We start from the raw sequence: 16,242 nt of genomic DNA on the forward strand, positions 1-16,242 counted from the left end.
CTCATTATCATAATACCTGTTAGGGTGATCTGTGATCAGTCATCTCTGATGTTACTATTTTAATTGTTCTGGAGCGCCATGAACTATGCCCGCATAAGACAACAAACTTAATAAATGTTATGTGTATTCTGCCCATTCCCCCACTCTACCCCACCCCCGTCACTCACCTCTCCCTCAGGCCTCTCTATTCCCTGAGACACAACAATATTAAAACGAGGCCACTTAATAACCCTGCCATGATCTCTAAGTGTTCGAGTAAAAGGAATAGTTAGTATAGCTCTCACTTTAAAAAATATGTATTTTATTTATTTATTTTGAGACAGTCTTAATCTGTCACCCAGGCTAGAGTGCAGTGGTGTGATCATAGCTCACTGCAAGCTCAAACTCCTGGACTCAAGCAATCATCAGCATGGCTCTCTTTAAATCAAAACCCAGAAATAATTAACCTTAGTGAGGACAGCATGCTGAAAATCAAGTCTGGTTGAAAGCTAGTTTCTTACACCAAACAGCCAAGCCAAATTGTAAATGCAGTGAAAAAGTTCTTAAAGTCAAAGTGCTATTCCAGTGAACATGTGAACAATAAGAAAGTGAAACAGTCTTATTGCTGATATGGAGAAAGTTTACTGGTCTGGATAGAGGGTCAAAAGAGTCACAACATTCCCTTAAGCCAAAGCCCAATCCAGAGCTAGGCCCTAACCCTCTTCAATTCTATCAAAGCTGAGAGAGCTAAGGCAGCTGCAGAAAAAAAGTTGGAAGCTAGCAGAGGCTAGTTCATGAGTTTAGGGAAACAAGCCATTTCCATAACATAAAAGTACAAGGTGATGCAACAAAGTGCTGACAAGGAAGCTACAGAAAGTTATCCAGAAGATCTAGCTAAAAGATCATTGATGAAGGTAACTACACTAAGTAACAGATTTTCAACAGACAAAACAGACTTCTACTGGAAGAAGATACCATCTCGGCCTTTCAAAGCTAAAGAAATTGGTGTCTGGCTTCAAAGCTTTAAAGGACAGGTTGACATTCTTGGTAGGAGCTAATGAAGCCCAGGAGTTCGAGACCAGCCTTGGCAATGTGGCGAAACCCCATCTCTACAAAAAATACAAAAATTAGTCAGATGTGGTGGCTCATGTCAGTAGTCCTAGCTACTGCTTGGGAAGCTGAAGTGGGAAGACTACTTGAAGCCAGGGGGCAGAGGTTGCAGTGGGCCATAAATGTACCACTGTACTTCAGCCTGGGCAAACGAGACCTTATCTTAACAAACAAACAAACAAACAAAACAAACAACCAAAGACAGAAAGAATTTGCCACAGCCACTCCAACCTTCAGCAACGACCATCCTGATCAGCCAGTAGTCATCAACACGGAGGCAAAACCTTCCACCAGCAGAGACATTAAGACTCATTGAAGGCTTGGCCGGGTATGGTGGCTCATGCCCGTAATCCCAGCACTTTGGGAGGCCAAGGTGGGTGGATCATGAGGTCAAGAGACTAAGACCATCCTGGCCAACGTGGTGAAAACCCGTCTCTACTAAAAAATACAAAAATTAGCTGGGTGTGGTGGTGCACGCCTGTTGTCCAAGCTACTCAGGAGGCTGAGGCAAGAGAATTGCTTGAACCGGAGGTGGAGGTTGCAGTGAGCCAAGATCACGTCACTGCACTCCAGCCTGGGTGACAGAGCGAGACTCCATCTCAAAAAAAAAAAAAACAACAAAAAAAAAACCAGTAAATGCATTGAGGAGAAGGGGGCCAAAGCTTTTATCCATTCTCCTAAGAAAGCTGCTTTGGATGGTTAATAAGAGAACTAATGCTTTAGAGACATGACGCATACTTGGTATACATCATCAGTCAGCTCCTGTCTCACATAATTACCTGATATCATGATGAACTTCCTTTTCATATTTTTCTTCTCTGCGCTTTTTACGACAGCAAAAGATGATAAGACCAATGAGCACTAGAGCAAGCAAAATTCCTATAATGGCTCCTGCAATGAGTCCAGCTTTATTTGAAGCTAAAAATAAGAAGTTAATAAGAATTAATAGTAAAAAAAAAAATACACATGTATAGATATTGAAGGTAGGCTACACATTTATAGATTGATTTCATCACATGTATTAACTTTAAGAGACACATAATTTAGTCTTTTTGATCCAGGGGAAAAATTCATAAAAAGAACTTTCTTCTGAACTGTATAATCTATTTCAAACATAAAAATGATAAAACCTGTCTGAAAGATTTTAATATTCAAAGTTATCTTGGTTAGCATAGGAGAATGTTCTGAGCTACTCGCACTTATAAATATGGTACAAGGGTTGATTTGACAATTCTTACCTTCTTCATATATCATTGCAATTATGAAGTTTTTTAAATAAAATATCTTTTTCTAGAAAAGCTAATAATCAAACCAGTGTTCTGATCAAAGTCTGTGTCCCCTTGCCCTTAATACACACTTGCTAACTAAACTAAAGGAGATGGTATAAAGATAACAGAAAGAAAACCACCAAGTGAAAGAAGATACTTACGAGGAACAACGTTTAAACGCAACAGGCACTGATCAGAGCCCACTCTGTTTTTGACTGTACAGCTATATGTCCCAGAGTACTCAGAAGAGGCATTTTTTACAGATATAATAGATGAAGTCATTTCTATGGAAAGAGGAAAAAGAAACTCAGTTTTATATTATGTATTACTCTCAGTTGTTAGTAAACATAGCCCCTACCAAGTTTGACAATGCAGTTAAAAGCAAGACAGATCAAAGCCGGCTGCAAACAAATTGCATTGAGTCACACAGATGTCTCCAGAATTCAAAGAATCATGTTTCCAGTTCACATGTATCAATGTGAAAGTAATCATGATTCCCTGCACCACAGAGCCTCAGAGCTGAAGCAGGGTGTTGGTCCACTGTGTTGCTGCTGCAAACTCACTTTGGGGCACATCAGACTATAAAAACTATCCTGTTCCACAAAGGATCTTTCATGCAGCAGGAAAACTTACAAAACCTATTTTAACCCCCTAGATGGAAGAAACATATAAAAAGAAGTCAAAGGCGGTCTCCCAGATCGGTCTCTTAGCTTGAAAAAAAGAAAGGCAGAGAGAAAGCCCACTAAAGTCCAGAATGCACTGGATGGCGGGGCGGAGCCTGGTAATCAGTTTAAATTAAGAAGTCAATTACAGCAAATAGGTGAACAGATTCAGCCAATTTGTAACTTTCTAGTTTAGTGTCACACATATTTTCTTTTATAGACACATCATGGATAAATTACTGTATTTTCAATCTAGGCAAAACACTAAAGATCCAACTCTTATTATACTTTGGCCACTAAGTTATAACCATAAACATTTCTCATCAATTAAAAAAAAAAAAAAAATCAGCCAGGTGCAATGGCTCATGCCTATAATTTACCCAGCACTTTGGGAGGCCGAGGCTAGTGGAGAGCTTGAGCCCAGGAGTTTGAGACCAACGTGGGCAACATGGAGAAACTCCATCTCTACAAAAAATACAAAAATTAGCAGGGTGTAGTGACACATGCCTGTAGTCTCAGCTACTCTGGAGGCTGAAGTGGGAGGATCACTTGAGCCTGGGAGGTGAAGACTTCAGGGAGCCGAGATCCTGCCACTGCACTCCAGCCTGGGTGACAGAGTGACACTCCTTGTCTCAGGGGAAAAAAAAAAGATATGCCTAAGTAGCTAATTATAATATCCTTAAAAATGAAATCATAGAATAGCTCTTTATAATACATGGCACTAAATTGATATTAAAAAATACTGAATAATTCCCATGGAAATCATGATTGTTCTATGTAGAAGAGGAAAAGCATTTGGGAATCTAAAATATAAAAGCAGGCTGGGCACATGCCTGGGCCCAGCACTTTGGGAGGCCAAGGAAGGACTGCTTGAGCCCAGGACTTTGAGACCAGTACAGGCAACACAGGGGGATCCTATCTCTACAATTTTTTTTTTTTAAATTAGTGGGGCATGATGGCATGCACCTGTAGTTCCAGGAGGATGACTTGAGCCTGGGAGGTCGAAGCTGCAGTAAGCCATGATTGCAGTGAGCCTGGAAGAGAGAGCAAGGCCCTATCTCAAATTACACACACACCCCCTACTAGATTTTAGTCCAGATCAATGGCACATGGTACAAATACTATTATCAGCAGTACCTGATAACCATGAAGTGGGCAATTTCTGTGAGTCAGACAATTTTTGCCATTCATATTGTAATGGAAGTGAACCTTCTTTTGGTTCACATTTTAGTTTAAAGTCATTTCCAATTTCTTCCGATCCATCAACGTAACATCTTGTACCTGAAGGCTTAACTGAAAAAGAAAATAAATTATAAGTTTACATAAGAGAATGGAACTTACTTTTATGATTACAGCATTGTGCACAACCACTGACTCATTATCAGTTGGTTCTGGGTTCAGAATTCACAAAAAAATGAAAGACCACAATAAGTGATCAACATCCGTTTATTCAGCTTTGTCTGAGACAAAACAGCAAAGAATAAGCTCAGAGACAAGCAGCCACTGCATTAGTAGATATGGCAATATTTCAGGCATAGCTTGGTGCCCATCCATTCCATGAGGCATACCTGAAAAAACCAAGGATGATGCACTTGCTTTTTTCGGCAAGACCACTTGAGAATCAAGGAAGCTTCCCCTTCCATTCCTTAGCTATTATTCTCCATGCTTGACATATAGCTCCCTGGCAGTATGTCCCAAGTCACACCCCTCTAGTGCCACAACCCTGACAATCAGGCAGTTTATAATCAACAATACTAACAGGGATAATTCATTTAGTGTAGCAAGGACCAACTAACGCTCTGCATTTATATCAACTCAAATCCATCCAAAGAGCAGGTTATAATAAAAAATCTGGGCTGGGCATGGTGTAATCCCAGCACTTTGGGAGGCCAAGGCGGTAGGGGATCACTTGAGGTCAGGGGTTTGAGACTAGGCTGGGTAACACAGCAAGACCCTTTCTCTACAAAAACTTTGAAAAATTAGCTGACTGTGGTGATATGTGGCCTGTTGTCCTAGCTACCTGGGAGGCTGAGGTAGGAGGACTGCTTGAGACCAGGACTTTGAGGCTGCAGTGAAACTATAATCATGTCCCTGCACTCCAGCCTAGGTGACAGAACCAGACCCTGAGTCAAAAAGATATTCACAATCTGGAAATTCATATGTAAAAAAGAATAATAATAAAAAAAAAGGAAATCTGAGATTATATTCCAGGTGTTCCGGGTAACTGTTTAGGACAGCGACTACCTCCATTACCTGCAACTCACCCATATCCTGGATTAACACCTTCGCGTTGCATGCTCTTATGCTGAACTTTAATAAGGCATAATATTCCCACAATAAAGTTAACATGTTAATCATGTGTGTTGATTACTTTTAATAAATGGGTCTATATATCCATTAAGCACCACTCCAACCCTCTCCGAAGAAAGTTCCCTTATGCTAGTTACAATAAATGTAACTCCAAAACCCTGGCCCAGGAAGCAACTGATCAGGTTTCTACTGCTATAGATTAGTTCTTCTGGAATTACATGAATGGAATAATACAGTACATACTGTTTGTCTTCTTTTATCCAGCATACGTTTCTGAGATTGATCCGTGTTACTTTATATGTAGTTATTTTAGTATTTCAATGAATGATTATAACACGTTTGCTTATTCAGTCAATTGTTAATGAATACTGTGTTTCCAGTTTGGGGGCTACTATTAAAGCCTTGTTAGCCAAACTGACAAGGAGCAAGTGTTTAGTCTATCAAAATCATATGGACCAGTGGGGAAGGCATTATGAGGAACCAACCACAGAATGCCACTGGACAAGAGCAGGGATGTTGAAGGATTCTGAGGAGGTTCTAAGGAAGCAGCCATCAGCTCTCAATCAGCTGTTTCTGAGGAGATATGAGGAGAAATGGGGATTAAACAGGAAGTGGGAGCTGTCAGGAGGCAGGGCCATTTAGTAAGTGAGTATTCCAGTAGAGGATGGGTAGCAGTGTAGGTCTGGGAGCACCATTAGGAAGACAGCAATAGTCTATGCTTTGCTACTGCTCCACAGGCTTGGGAGAGACAATGTTTTCCATATACTCTGCAGCTGACTTTGTCTGTATCTGTCCTTCCAGGCTGATAAATGTCAGGACTGCTTTTTTTCATTTTTAGTTTAAGCTGATTTTCCTTTTTTCAATCCTGAATGGGTTTTTATTCTTTCATTACTACAAATAAAGGTAAATGCATTTTACAGTTTTACACTATTAAGAACACTGCTTGAACACTCATGTGAACACTGGCGTATGCTCTCCTTTTTCGTAGTAACTGCTGGATCACATGGTGAGTGTAAATATTTTAACTGTGTAAGAAATTGTCAAATTGTTTCCCAAAACTGGCTCAACACGATTTGTCATATCCAGTGGGGTATCTTCAACTAAGGTTGTCAACCGTGATCTTACTCCTTAGTAACTCCTTAACAAATTTAACTGTATTTCCCTTCATCTGTTACTACTTAACACTTTTAAAATAAAGGTCAACAGACATATTTAACTGCATTGTTGATTTTTCCAAACAAATCTGTTTACTTTTCAAACTGACCAGGTGCTCTGGAGACTATATCAGTTGGACTTTTAAATAAATTTTGCAAATTATTTCATCCTGAAAGTCTTCAGTGAAATAAGCCTTGTTCTCTTCCATTTCTTCAAACTACCAATAAATCCTTTATTAGAATAAATTAGCAGCAAATGAGTAACTGATGCAATGCTTTGTGCATCAAACATCTATGGGTAATATGGTGTTCTAACTCCAACCCTTATCCTTTCTATATCCCTTTTCTCCCACATAACCAACATATCTAAACATATCTAATAATGGAGAGTTATTTAAAGCTGCAGCTAGGAAATTCAGGTCCTCACTATAACCATCCACAGTGAAACAAAATTCTACCAACATGGGTTTCTGAGTGACACTTTGGAGCGGCCCACCTACCTTCCACTGGGAAGAGAAAGTACAAGTCTTTTACATGCCAACATCCAACCATTATACCACGGGGAAGATTAATCCTTTTTTTTTTTTTTTTTTTTAATTTACAGTAATGGCTATAAGCAAGGAAGATTAATTCTTAACCCATGGTACTCTGCTGGAACAGAAGAAAATCATAAAGAGAGCACAAATAAAGTCTTGTCCCTAAATGTTCGGTCTGGGCTTCCCATATACCTGACCGCTGTCCTCAGAACATCTGCCTACATGATCAGTAACAGAACCAATCGTCCTTCTCAGATAAGGGTAAGTGACTATCAAGTTGAAGTTGGACATGGTATCCCATCAATTTACTAATGCTCTGCTCTATACATGTATTACTGTATCATCTTTCCATGCTAGTGGCCTACACCAGTCTACCGGAAATATACGCTAAATCTCTACATGAGACAAGAAATGCTTTTATCATGATGTCATCCTTCCAAGAAATACAATTTCTGACTGGTTCAAAAATACCCTGACTCCAGGAAAAATCTATCAATAGATGCTAAAATCAAAAGGCAAATGTTTAAATGAGAAACAACATAGTCTCAAAGTATTTCCCCCAAGACAGTTTTTAATTACAGAGCGATAAATAATAACTCCAGAGTGGAGAAACCCATCAGATAAAACTTAAAGTAAATGATCACGATTAACAAGACATGATATCATGTGCCCCCGGACATGACTGGAGGAGATTAAGGAGATATAAATGCAGTGTGGATTCTAGATGCAATCCTAGTACAAAAAGGACATTACTGGAAAACAGTAAAATTCAAATCGGGTCTGTAATTTAGTTAATAGTATTCTATCAATGTTAATTTCTTTGTTTTGATAATTATGATTTTGTAAGATGTTAACATTAGGGAAAATGAGATGATGGGTCTACTCTCAGAAACTTCCTAGTATTTTTGCAACATTTCTATAAAACCAAAAATTATTTCAAAATAAAAAGTAGTGAGGGGCCCTGCCCTGAATCAGTGGTTTGCAAATCTCTTAGGACATTTAAAGCCAGTGATGACTGAGCCACTACACTTACTGTTGCCACTGTGATTTGGTGGCATGCTGCAGTGTGAGTAACCACATATGTCCAGGGATGTTAACTGTGCATGTTCTGCTCTTCAAAACAACTCTGTCTCTTTATATCAAAAGGTTGCAATAAACAGGCCCTTTCAGAGCTCCAGGGGAAGGTGCTGGTGATATGTGGCCACAATAGTAACCTTCTATCAATTCTCTGTGTTATCATTTCCCACTTCCGCTGCTGCTTTACTGAGCTGCATCCACATATGCTTTTGCTGTGTCTGAAAGAGCAAGGCAGGCATGGCAATGGAGCAAGCTATAGCAACATGCTTCCCCTCACATCCAGAAGACTAACAGTCATCTGTCTGGGTGAATGGCCATATAACACACAAGCTCAATGAATGAACTGGCATTACACTGTGAATGCCATGATGGCAACTACTTCAGATTTCCCACAAAAGAACCAAAGCATTAGGCAGAGCCACTAGTGAATCGAATGACCTCCAATGACCACCACTCAGTTGGGTCACTAGAGGGCACTTCATCTTATCTTTTGCCCCAGATTATCCAGGCAGAATTTCCAGACAAAACTAATAGATAAGCTTCAATCCCATTCTCACCTTCAAGAGAATACAATTCTGGTGGTTTCTCCCAGCAGCAGTCATGACTGATCTAAAAACATGGAAAAAAGGGCTACAAGAAATCCTCTGGCTCTGACACAACCTTGCCCCAATCAGAGCACCAGTCATCCTTACTTCTCTTCAGCAATCACTTCCCCGCTTTCTCTTCTCATCCCAATTTACCCCTTTTCTCTCTCCCTGGTTTGAATTCGAGGCTCACTTGGCTATAAAAGGAGTGACTCAGGATGAACTATGTCAATGCTTCGCACTTACCCATTCTCAGGAATGAGATGCTGGGGTTGGAAGTTTTATGTAAAAAGGCCATTCCTACTGCTGTGCAGTCATGGCTCCTGACATGAGTGCACTGAGCCACATTATGTGCCATCCCTGCCACCCAACTCAGGTTCCTTTTGGGATATGTGCTCTGTATGCTGTAATGATCTCTTCAGTCAAGAACTGCAAATGTGACCCTGAAGCTGGTCCCACAGGATCCAGACAATACACAAACACACAGATATGCTTGCCACAACTCTTCTGGGAATATGTGCCAACCCCATTCATCCCAGTGTACCTGTCCCATCAAACAGGGGTTTCACAATAAATAATTCTGATAATCAAGTATCTCCTGCTTCGTATATCATGGACCAGTTAATATTCTGTATACATCTTCCAACTCAATACTTTCTGGAGAGCAGTGTTAGAAGAAAGTATAGTCAGGGTTATAATCTCAGGAATTCCTGGGTCTGTGGTAAGAATTCAGACCAGGTGTTAATCTTTTACTTGCTTATACATTTATAAAAAAGAAAAGCTACTCCATATTTACTCAATGAAGTCACAGAAAGTTCAAATTTCCAACATTACCATATTTCTTTTTCTGGTTCCTTGGTGTTCAGATTCCCTTACTTTTACACCACAAGAAATATTTTTAGTTAGTGTGATTCAGAATGATGCATCTCACCAGGATCCCTTCAGGTGCCCACTTAATGATGCTGCCGGCAGATGACTTATCTACCAAGACAACCCATGAATTTACCATTAAGGTACACAAAAATCCCCACTCTTGTTCCTAGTTTCTAGGAAAAGTAGTTAAGTGCTAGGTCTACTCCTAGGAGGAGTAGTTAAGTGTTGGGTGCCCAAGCCATCTTGAACATTGCTCTTTAGAGAGTATTAAGACAAAAATAAAGAGTATTCTTTAGAATATTCTACCTTATCCCTAATCAGTTCTCTGAACAGAAGGAATGAGGTAAATGTTGATATGGGAGTCCTGCCCTGATCAGTTATTTCTAGTCATCTTAGACAATTCTAGGAATCAGCTTTTCCTATGAAAAGTCAATCCCCAAGTGTCCCCTAAAACATGAAAACAGGGGAATTTACTGTCATAAAAGAGAGCTACATAGCTTTTGTCTACATGGTAGCCATTTGTGTAAAGTTTACCACATGTATGATTTTAGAAGTATATTTACGAACTATTAGCTTTCAGTTTCTCAATTTAAAGGGATTAAGAGTGCTTGTAGACATCACAGAATCTAAAGAAGGATAATAAAGTGGCAGTCTTTGGCAGTTTACAAAGCAGTTTACACTATCTCCCTCTTAACTATCATAGAGAGAGCTATAAGATATCACAGTGAATGTCTCATCTACTCACTTTGATGATAAAAAAACAATGATGCCAAGAAGTTTAAATAACTATGTGATGACTAACGGCCTTAACGTGAATTCAATATTTCTTCCTCCATATTTCTTTACCTCCATTCAAAATGCTCAAATTATTCATTATAAAAACATTATTTATTGTTTGGGTAATATGGGTAAAAGCTATAGCACACATAACGAACATTTTTTAATTGAATGGGATTTGATAGGTTTAATGCCAAATGGTAGGCTGAGGCCCAAGGAAATAATGAGGTTCTACACAATTCTCAGGGAAAATTCTGAGGACAAGGCAAAAACCCTACATCTAACTCCTGGCTTAGGGTTCTTGCTGCATACCACAGTGCTCCTTCACTGGTTTTAAAACTCTTATGAATTTCACAAAGAAGCTGATCACTTCTTACTTTTCCTATCCAAAAACAAAAGCTAGTTTTATATTTGATGTTACCCAACACAGAAGTACTTCAAGTGATTAAAATTGTTATTCTAAAAAATTAAGCTTTGTCTTATACAAATGCTGCTACTATAGTACTATGACTAATCATCCTCTTACTCAGTAGCCCATTAACAAATAAAAATGACTTACCAAGAACTACCAGCTGAAACTTCTTATTTGCAACACCAGGAGCTTTTTTCACTTTGCACTGATATGTGCCAATATCTGAGAGCTGTAAATTCGTTACATTTATTGATGCATCACCAGATTTGAGATCATTACTCGTAAAATGCACTCGTCCTTTCAGATCTGGATAGTAGTCGTCATACATTTTGTCTCCAGAATATAAAATAATCTAAAAAAAAGCCAAAATTAGACAGGAGGAAAAACAAACAGACTTAAAAAAATTGTCTCTTAAAGGAGCTCTGGATACACCTACTGCTACAGAATCCTCCCCTCAAAAAGAAAAAGAAGAACACAGTATTATGGGGAAACCTAAAAGTATCCAAATCACAGAATGAAATAAATGGAAAGGAATCAATGTGATCCTTGGGTACAGTCCCAAACTTCCATTTTTAATGGGGAAATAAAAACCCAGCAGGATAAAGTAGTAAAGCCCTATACTGTACTAGAGAGCAATTTAGTAAGATTGGGAAGAACACAGGTTTGCTCATTCATTTTGTTTTGTTTTGTTTTTGAGACGGAGTCTGGCTCTGTGGCCCAGGCTAGAGTGCAATGAAAGGTGCAATCTCGGCTCCCTCCACCTCCTGGATTCATGCACTTCTCCACCTCTGCCTTCTCAGTAGCTGAGACTACAGGCATGTGCCACCATGCCCAACAATTTTTGTATTTTCAGTAGAGACGGGACTTCACCATGTTGGCCAGGCTGGGCTTGAACTCCTGACCTCAAGTGATTCACCCTCCTCGGCCTCTCAAAGTGCTGTGATTACAGGTGTGAGTCACCGTGCCTGGCCTGCTCATTCTGATAGACTATTTTTCAACTGCCTCTGAGGCTGTAGCTTGCCAACCAACTGTAACAAAATCAAGTACCTACTGCTCCCTGTCCCCCAAAAAGCCTTATCATAATTTGTCTGTGGAACCTAATAAAAAACTTTGTTTGGTCATAATACTAAGTTGGAGTTACTTAAGGGTTCTAGACTCTAACAGATAAAATCATACAATAAACCTCTTAAGATATGTGTACCCAGATTGACAAGAACTTTGAATGAATCTTCTGTAACTAAGGCAAAGACCCTTGCCCAATCCACTGAGTTTTCTGAACCATGCTTATAGCCTTTGATGGCAATCACTAAAGGCTGGATGATTTAGAGGGAAAACAAAATCTGTGTTTAGAATATTTTCTTAGAAGAGAACTGTAGTAATAATCTCTAACAATCTCTAACATTAATTTAACACATTTTATAATGTTTCATATTTGCTAATCTCTTCGTTCTGGTTATGAGACCCACGGGCCAAAGAGCAGTGATGCCAAAACTCAAATAATAATCAGGAAACACGACTACAGCCTGTATCCTACAAATAATTTCTTTTACCTGAGTGCTAACTACGGGCAGTATAATCAGAATAAATGTCATCCAAGAATACTGTTTTCCAGGTTTATTCTGTGGAAACTTCCTGAGTGGAGGAACTTGGGTTCTAGTCTGTGTTATCTTCTTCCCAACCACACTGATCCCACCCTAACCCACCAAAGATCTTTTATTTATATATGAACTGTGTGCATGTAGGTTGTGCTCAATACCAGTTTGTTAAATAAATTTAAAAAGTAGTTGATTCATCTGTTGCAAAAGGTCATAGAGTTCAATCTGTTGTACTTCCAGTAGCTCGTTAGGCTCCACACACACCTTAGGGAGTCTTTTAAGGGGGGCTTGAGAAATAAGCTGCATTCCCACTATTGGTTATTTTATAAGCTATCTTCATATCTTCCCAGAAACAATGTTATGAATATTAGTTAAGAAATGGGGAATTTACCATGCATTTTTGCATGTCTTCACTGACTCCCCTTCACAATCCCGCAGGATGATGGCATTGTCCACATTGAACATTTAGGCTGAGGAAAGCAGAGGCTCTCACTGATCAGCATTCGCCAAGTCACACAACAAAGGTGCAAACCAGATCCATTTCACTTGGCACAGTACATAACTATCATCTCAATATCACTTACGAGCTTAGAAAATGCTTGTGCATACGGTATTTTGCTGAATTCTGATAATGACCCTGGGTTGCTGGGTATATCTGTTCCCACTTTGCATATGAGGAAACAGGTTTATGAAACATGGGAGGCAGCACAGGACAGTTCAGGTGTGAGAGTCAGTGAGCTGGGTTTAAATCCCAACTGCATTTGTTGCTAGCTATGTGACTCTGGGCATGAAAATCTCTGGGCCTCTGTTTCCTCCTTTCATGAGTATAATAATTCTCACCTTACTATGTTGTTTTAAGTATATAAAATACTGCCCAAGCATACAGTTTACAGTAACTGCTGATTAAAGAGATCACACAAGGAATAACAATGCAAATTTCTCCAGCTCAGTCTTTCAATTCCTAGTTTTTAACCATTCTGTCTACTAGCTGAAATATATTGAAATAGGGGCTCAGTTAACATATGCAGCTTAAATTCTACATATGCATACATCCTCTTCTGCATCAATCTCTCCCTAATCCTTTTACCTTTCTTTTGGCCTGATATGACTGTGTTTTAAGTTAGAAGCTAGGTTTTTAACTCAGAAATGGTCACTCAAAGTCCAGTCCCAGTTTCACATTTATCTTAAAACTCCTATAGACAGCAAAGCCATGCCTCTCACTCAGCATGGAAAGCTTGAGGTTCTCTTCCCATTAACAGACACACTAATGGCTCAGGGCACACTGTGCTTCTGGGTCTCTACATGCACCTTGTCACAAGCTTCACTCACCCGAAGCACTAAAAACCCATGTTCTCTATATGCATCCAAGGCTTCCCCTATCTTAAGCAGGAGATCAAAGTCCCAGGCTCTAAAGGGGGACAGGCTTTGCACTGCCACAAGAACGGGGAACTGCAAGACCTCAGATAGGAGCTTGTACTCTAGGTGCCAGCACCTCTAGAGAGAGAAGGGAGAGAAGGTGGGAAGGGCCGGGGTCGGGGGGGAGGTAAGAGAGACAGCGAACAGGGTAACAGGGCTGAGTGATAAAATGAGTCAGGCTCGATTTATTTTGCTTAGGGAACCAGAAGGAAATTCTGGTAGCAGAATCACGAAGAGGTTACATCCTTGCGGGGGGTGGCTCTAGTTACTCACAACTTGAGTAAGCACCTTAATTATTTCCTTCAGATAAACTTCAAGGGCAAACTGACTGGATTTGCCAAAAATATGAATTACCTAACTGCACTGATTCAGCCATTAAATGGAACAATGTAACTTGCCACTTTTAAATATGCCCTTCTTTTATATGAATAAGTACATATAAAATTTCTCTTCCAAATATACGTATTACTATATTTACCTAAATATTTGGACTTGTTTTACTCTCCCCCTATATAATATAATGTATTAATATTTTTTTAAATTAAATGTGACAGACAAAGCCAATGTATAACACTCTAAATAAAGTATTCTGGAATAATTTAAAAGGCAAAATATGACGGATATATTAAGAGATGAGACTACTAGGCATGTTTCCCCCTTTGTGCTATTTTTGGCTTTCCAAATTTTCTACATTAAACTCTTATTACTTTGATTAGGGAAAATTTAAAAAAATACTAAAATATTGTTTCAGTATTTAAGTATTTTATAGATTATTTTTTGCTCTAAAGACTTCATTTTTACACTGGGAAGTTCTAAAGTCAAAGAAAAAAATTAATTTAAAAAGACTTTATTTTGTTTTTTAAGAAATGCATTGTACAGGATATTTAACTTGAAAAAAATAAGGAAAATAGACTGTTATGTACTTGTTACACTATAGCTAATGACCCTTCTACTGCTGACAGAATCCTTGAGTAAAAATTTCAATTCTGTCTAACCTTTAATAACAAAGCACAGTTATTTGCCATCTCTTAACACATGACACACATTCCTGTCTCAGCATCATGCCTGCTCCACCTAGGCCTCTGTTATTTCCTGCCTCAAATCCAGATTGTCAGAATTTTCATAAGTTCCTCTTCCTCCCTGAACCTTCTCTAAGAACTCCAGTGACCTTTTCCTCTTCTGTAACCTTAGGCCACTCATTATCCATTTCCCTCCATTACATATGTGTCCTCAATTTCTACCAGATCAATTGCCTTCCTCACCCAGACCATAAGCCTAAGAAGTAGGGGGCTTCCTTCCTAGCTCCCTGCAGCCCATCCATGTGACTGGCAAGGTGATGGACACATCACACAGTTGCACAGACAGCTGCTAAGTGAGCAAGGATATATCAAACTTACCACTTGATCCACCACCTGATTATCAGCTGGTGATATCAGCCACTCAATGTCCAGTGGTCCCTGGTCTTCAGGACTAAGCGTAAATTTGCATGGTAGATAGGCAGTTTCCCCTCTGGCTTTTTCAATCATCTGTTCAGGAGTAGTGATACTCAAACTTCTGGTGAAATCTAGAGAAAGAAATATACACGGGACTAAGAATTTGCTATTATAATGGCAGCGCATACAGCACCCTGCAGCCATTCAGAAGCAGCACTCAGATGCGAGGGATACAGGATGGGGTTTGGGTGCAGAGGAATGGAGTCCACACTCAGAGATGCCCATTTTTAATTTGTGTGTTTGTAAAAGTACAATGACACAATTAGTATCATCATTTTTGTGTTTTTTTTTTTTTGAGACAGAGTATCGCACTGTTGCTCAGGCTGGAGTGCAATGGCGTGATCTCAGCTCACTGCAACTTCAGCCTCCCAGGTTCAAGTGATTCTCCTGCCTCAGCCTCCTGAGTAGCTGGGAGTACAGGTGCATACCACCACGCCCAGCTAATTTTTTGTATTGTTAGTAGAGATAGGGTTTCACTGTGTTAGCCAGGATGGTCTTGATCTCCTGACCTCGTGATCCGCCCACCTTGGCCTCCCAAAGTGGTGGGATTACAGGCACGAGCCACTGTGCCCAGCCAAGAATCATCTTATTTGATACAATTCCCTTAAAGAACACTGAACTTCCTGACGTTATATAAATTTCTACTAGTAGAGGGTTTCTAGATACAAGCCAATGTTTTAAACTGAATTTGGCTAGAATCTCTAAAAGGTGAGTGATATCGTTTAGATTTGTGACCTTGCTCAAATTTCATGTTGAGTTGTAATCCCCAATGTTGGAAGAGAGGCCTGGTGGGAGGTGACTGGATCATGGGGACAGAATTCCCCCTCACTATTCTCATGATATTGAGTGAGTTCTCAAGAGATATGGTTGTTTGAAAGTTTGTAGCACCTCCTCATTCTCTGCTCTGGCCATGTAAGATGTGCCTGCTTCCCCTTCGCCTTCTGCCATGATTGTAAGTTTTCTGAGGATTCCCAGCCATGCTTTCTGTACAGGCTG

The 16,242-nt window shown here is 39.6% G+C and overlaps 1 protein-coding gene across 2 annotated transcripts in view; it reads right to left on the minus strand.

Moving 5' to 3' along the window:
- The window catches only part of CXADR (CXADR Ig-like cell adhesion molecule), a 71,152-nt gene that overhangs the window by 29,373 nt on the left and 25,537 nt on the right, over positions 1-16,242 (minus strand). For both annotated transcript variants that reach the window (XM_032277147.1, XM_032277146.1), the window contains exons 2-6: positions 15,151-15,317; positions 10,890-11,094; positions 4,157-4,312; positions 2,519-2,641; positions 1,869-2,007 (exon numbers count right to left, since the gene is read on the minus strand). In XM_032277147.1, the coding sequence (XP_032133038.1) occupies positions 1,869-2,007; positions 2,519-2,641; positions 4,157-4,312; positions 10,890-11,094; positions 15,151-15,317 (790 nt within the window). The remainder of the gene's footprint in view (positions 1-1,868; positions 2,008-2,518; positions 2,642-4,156; positions 4,313-10,889; positions 11,095-15,150; positions 15,318-16,242) is intronic.

The sequence above is a fragment of the Sapajus apella genome, unplaced genomic scaffold, assembly GCF_009761245.1.
Source record: "Sapajus apella isolate SASKATOON/1434 unplaced genomic scaffold, GSC_monkey_1.0 scaffold8, whole genome shotgun sequence".
NCBI classification, from domain to species: domain Eukaryota; kingdom Metazoa; phylum Chordata; class Mammalia; order Primates; family Cebidae; genus Sapajus; species Sapajus apella.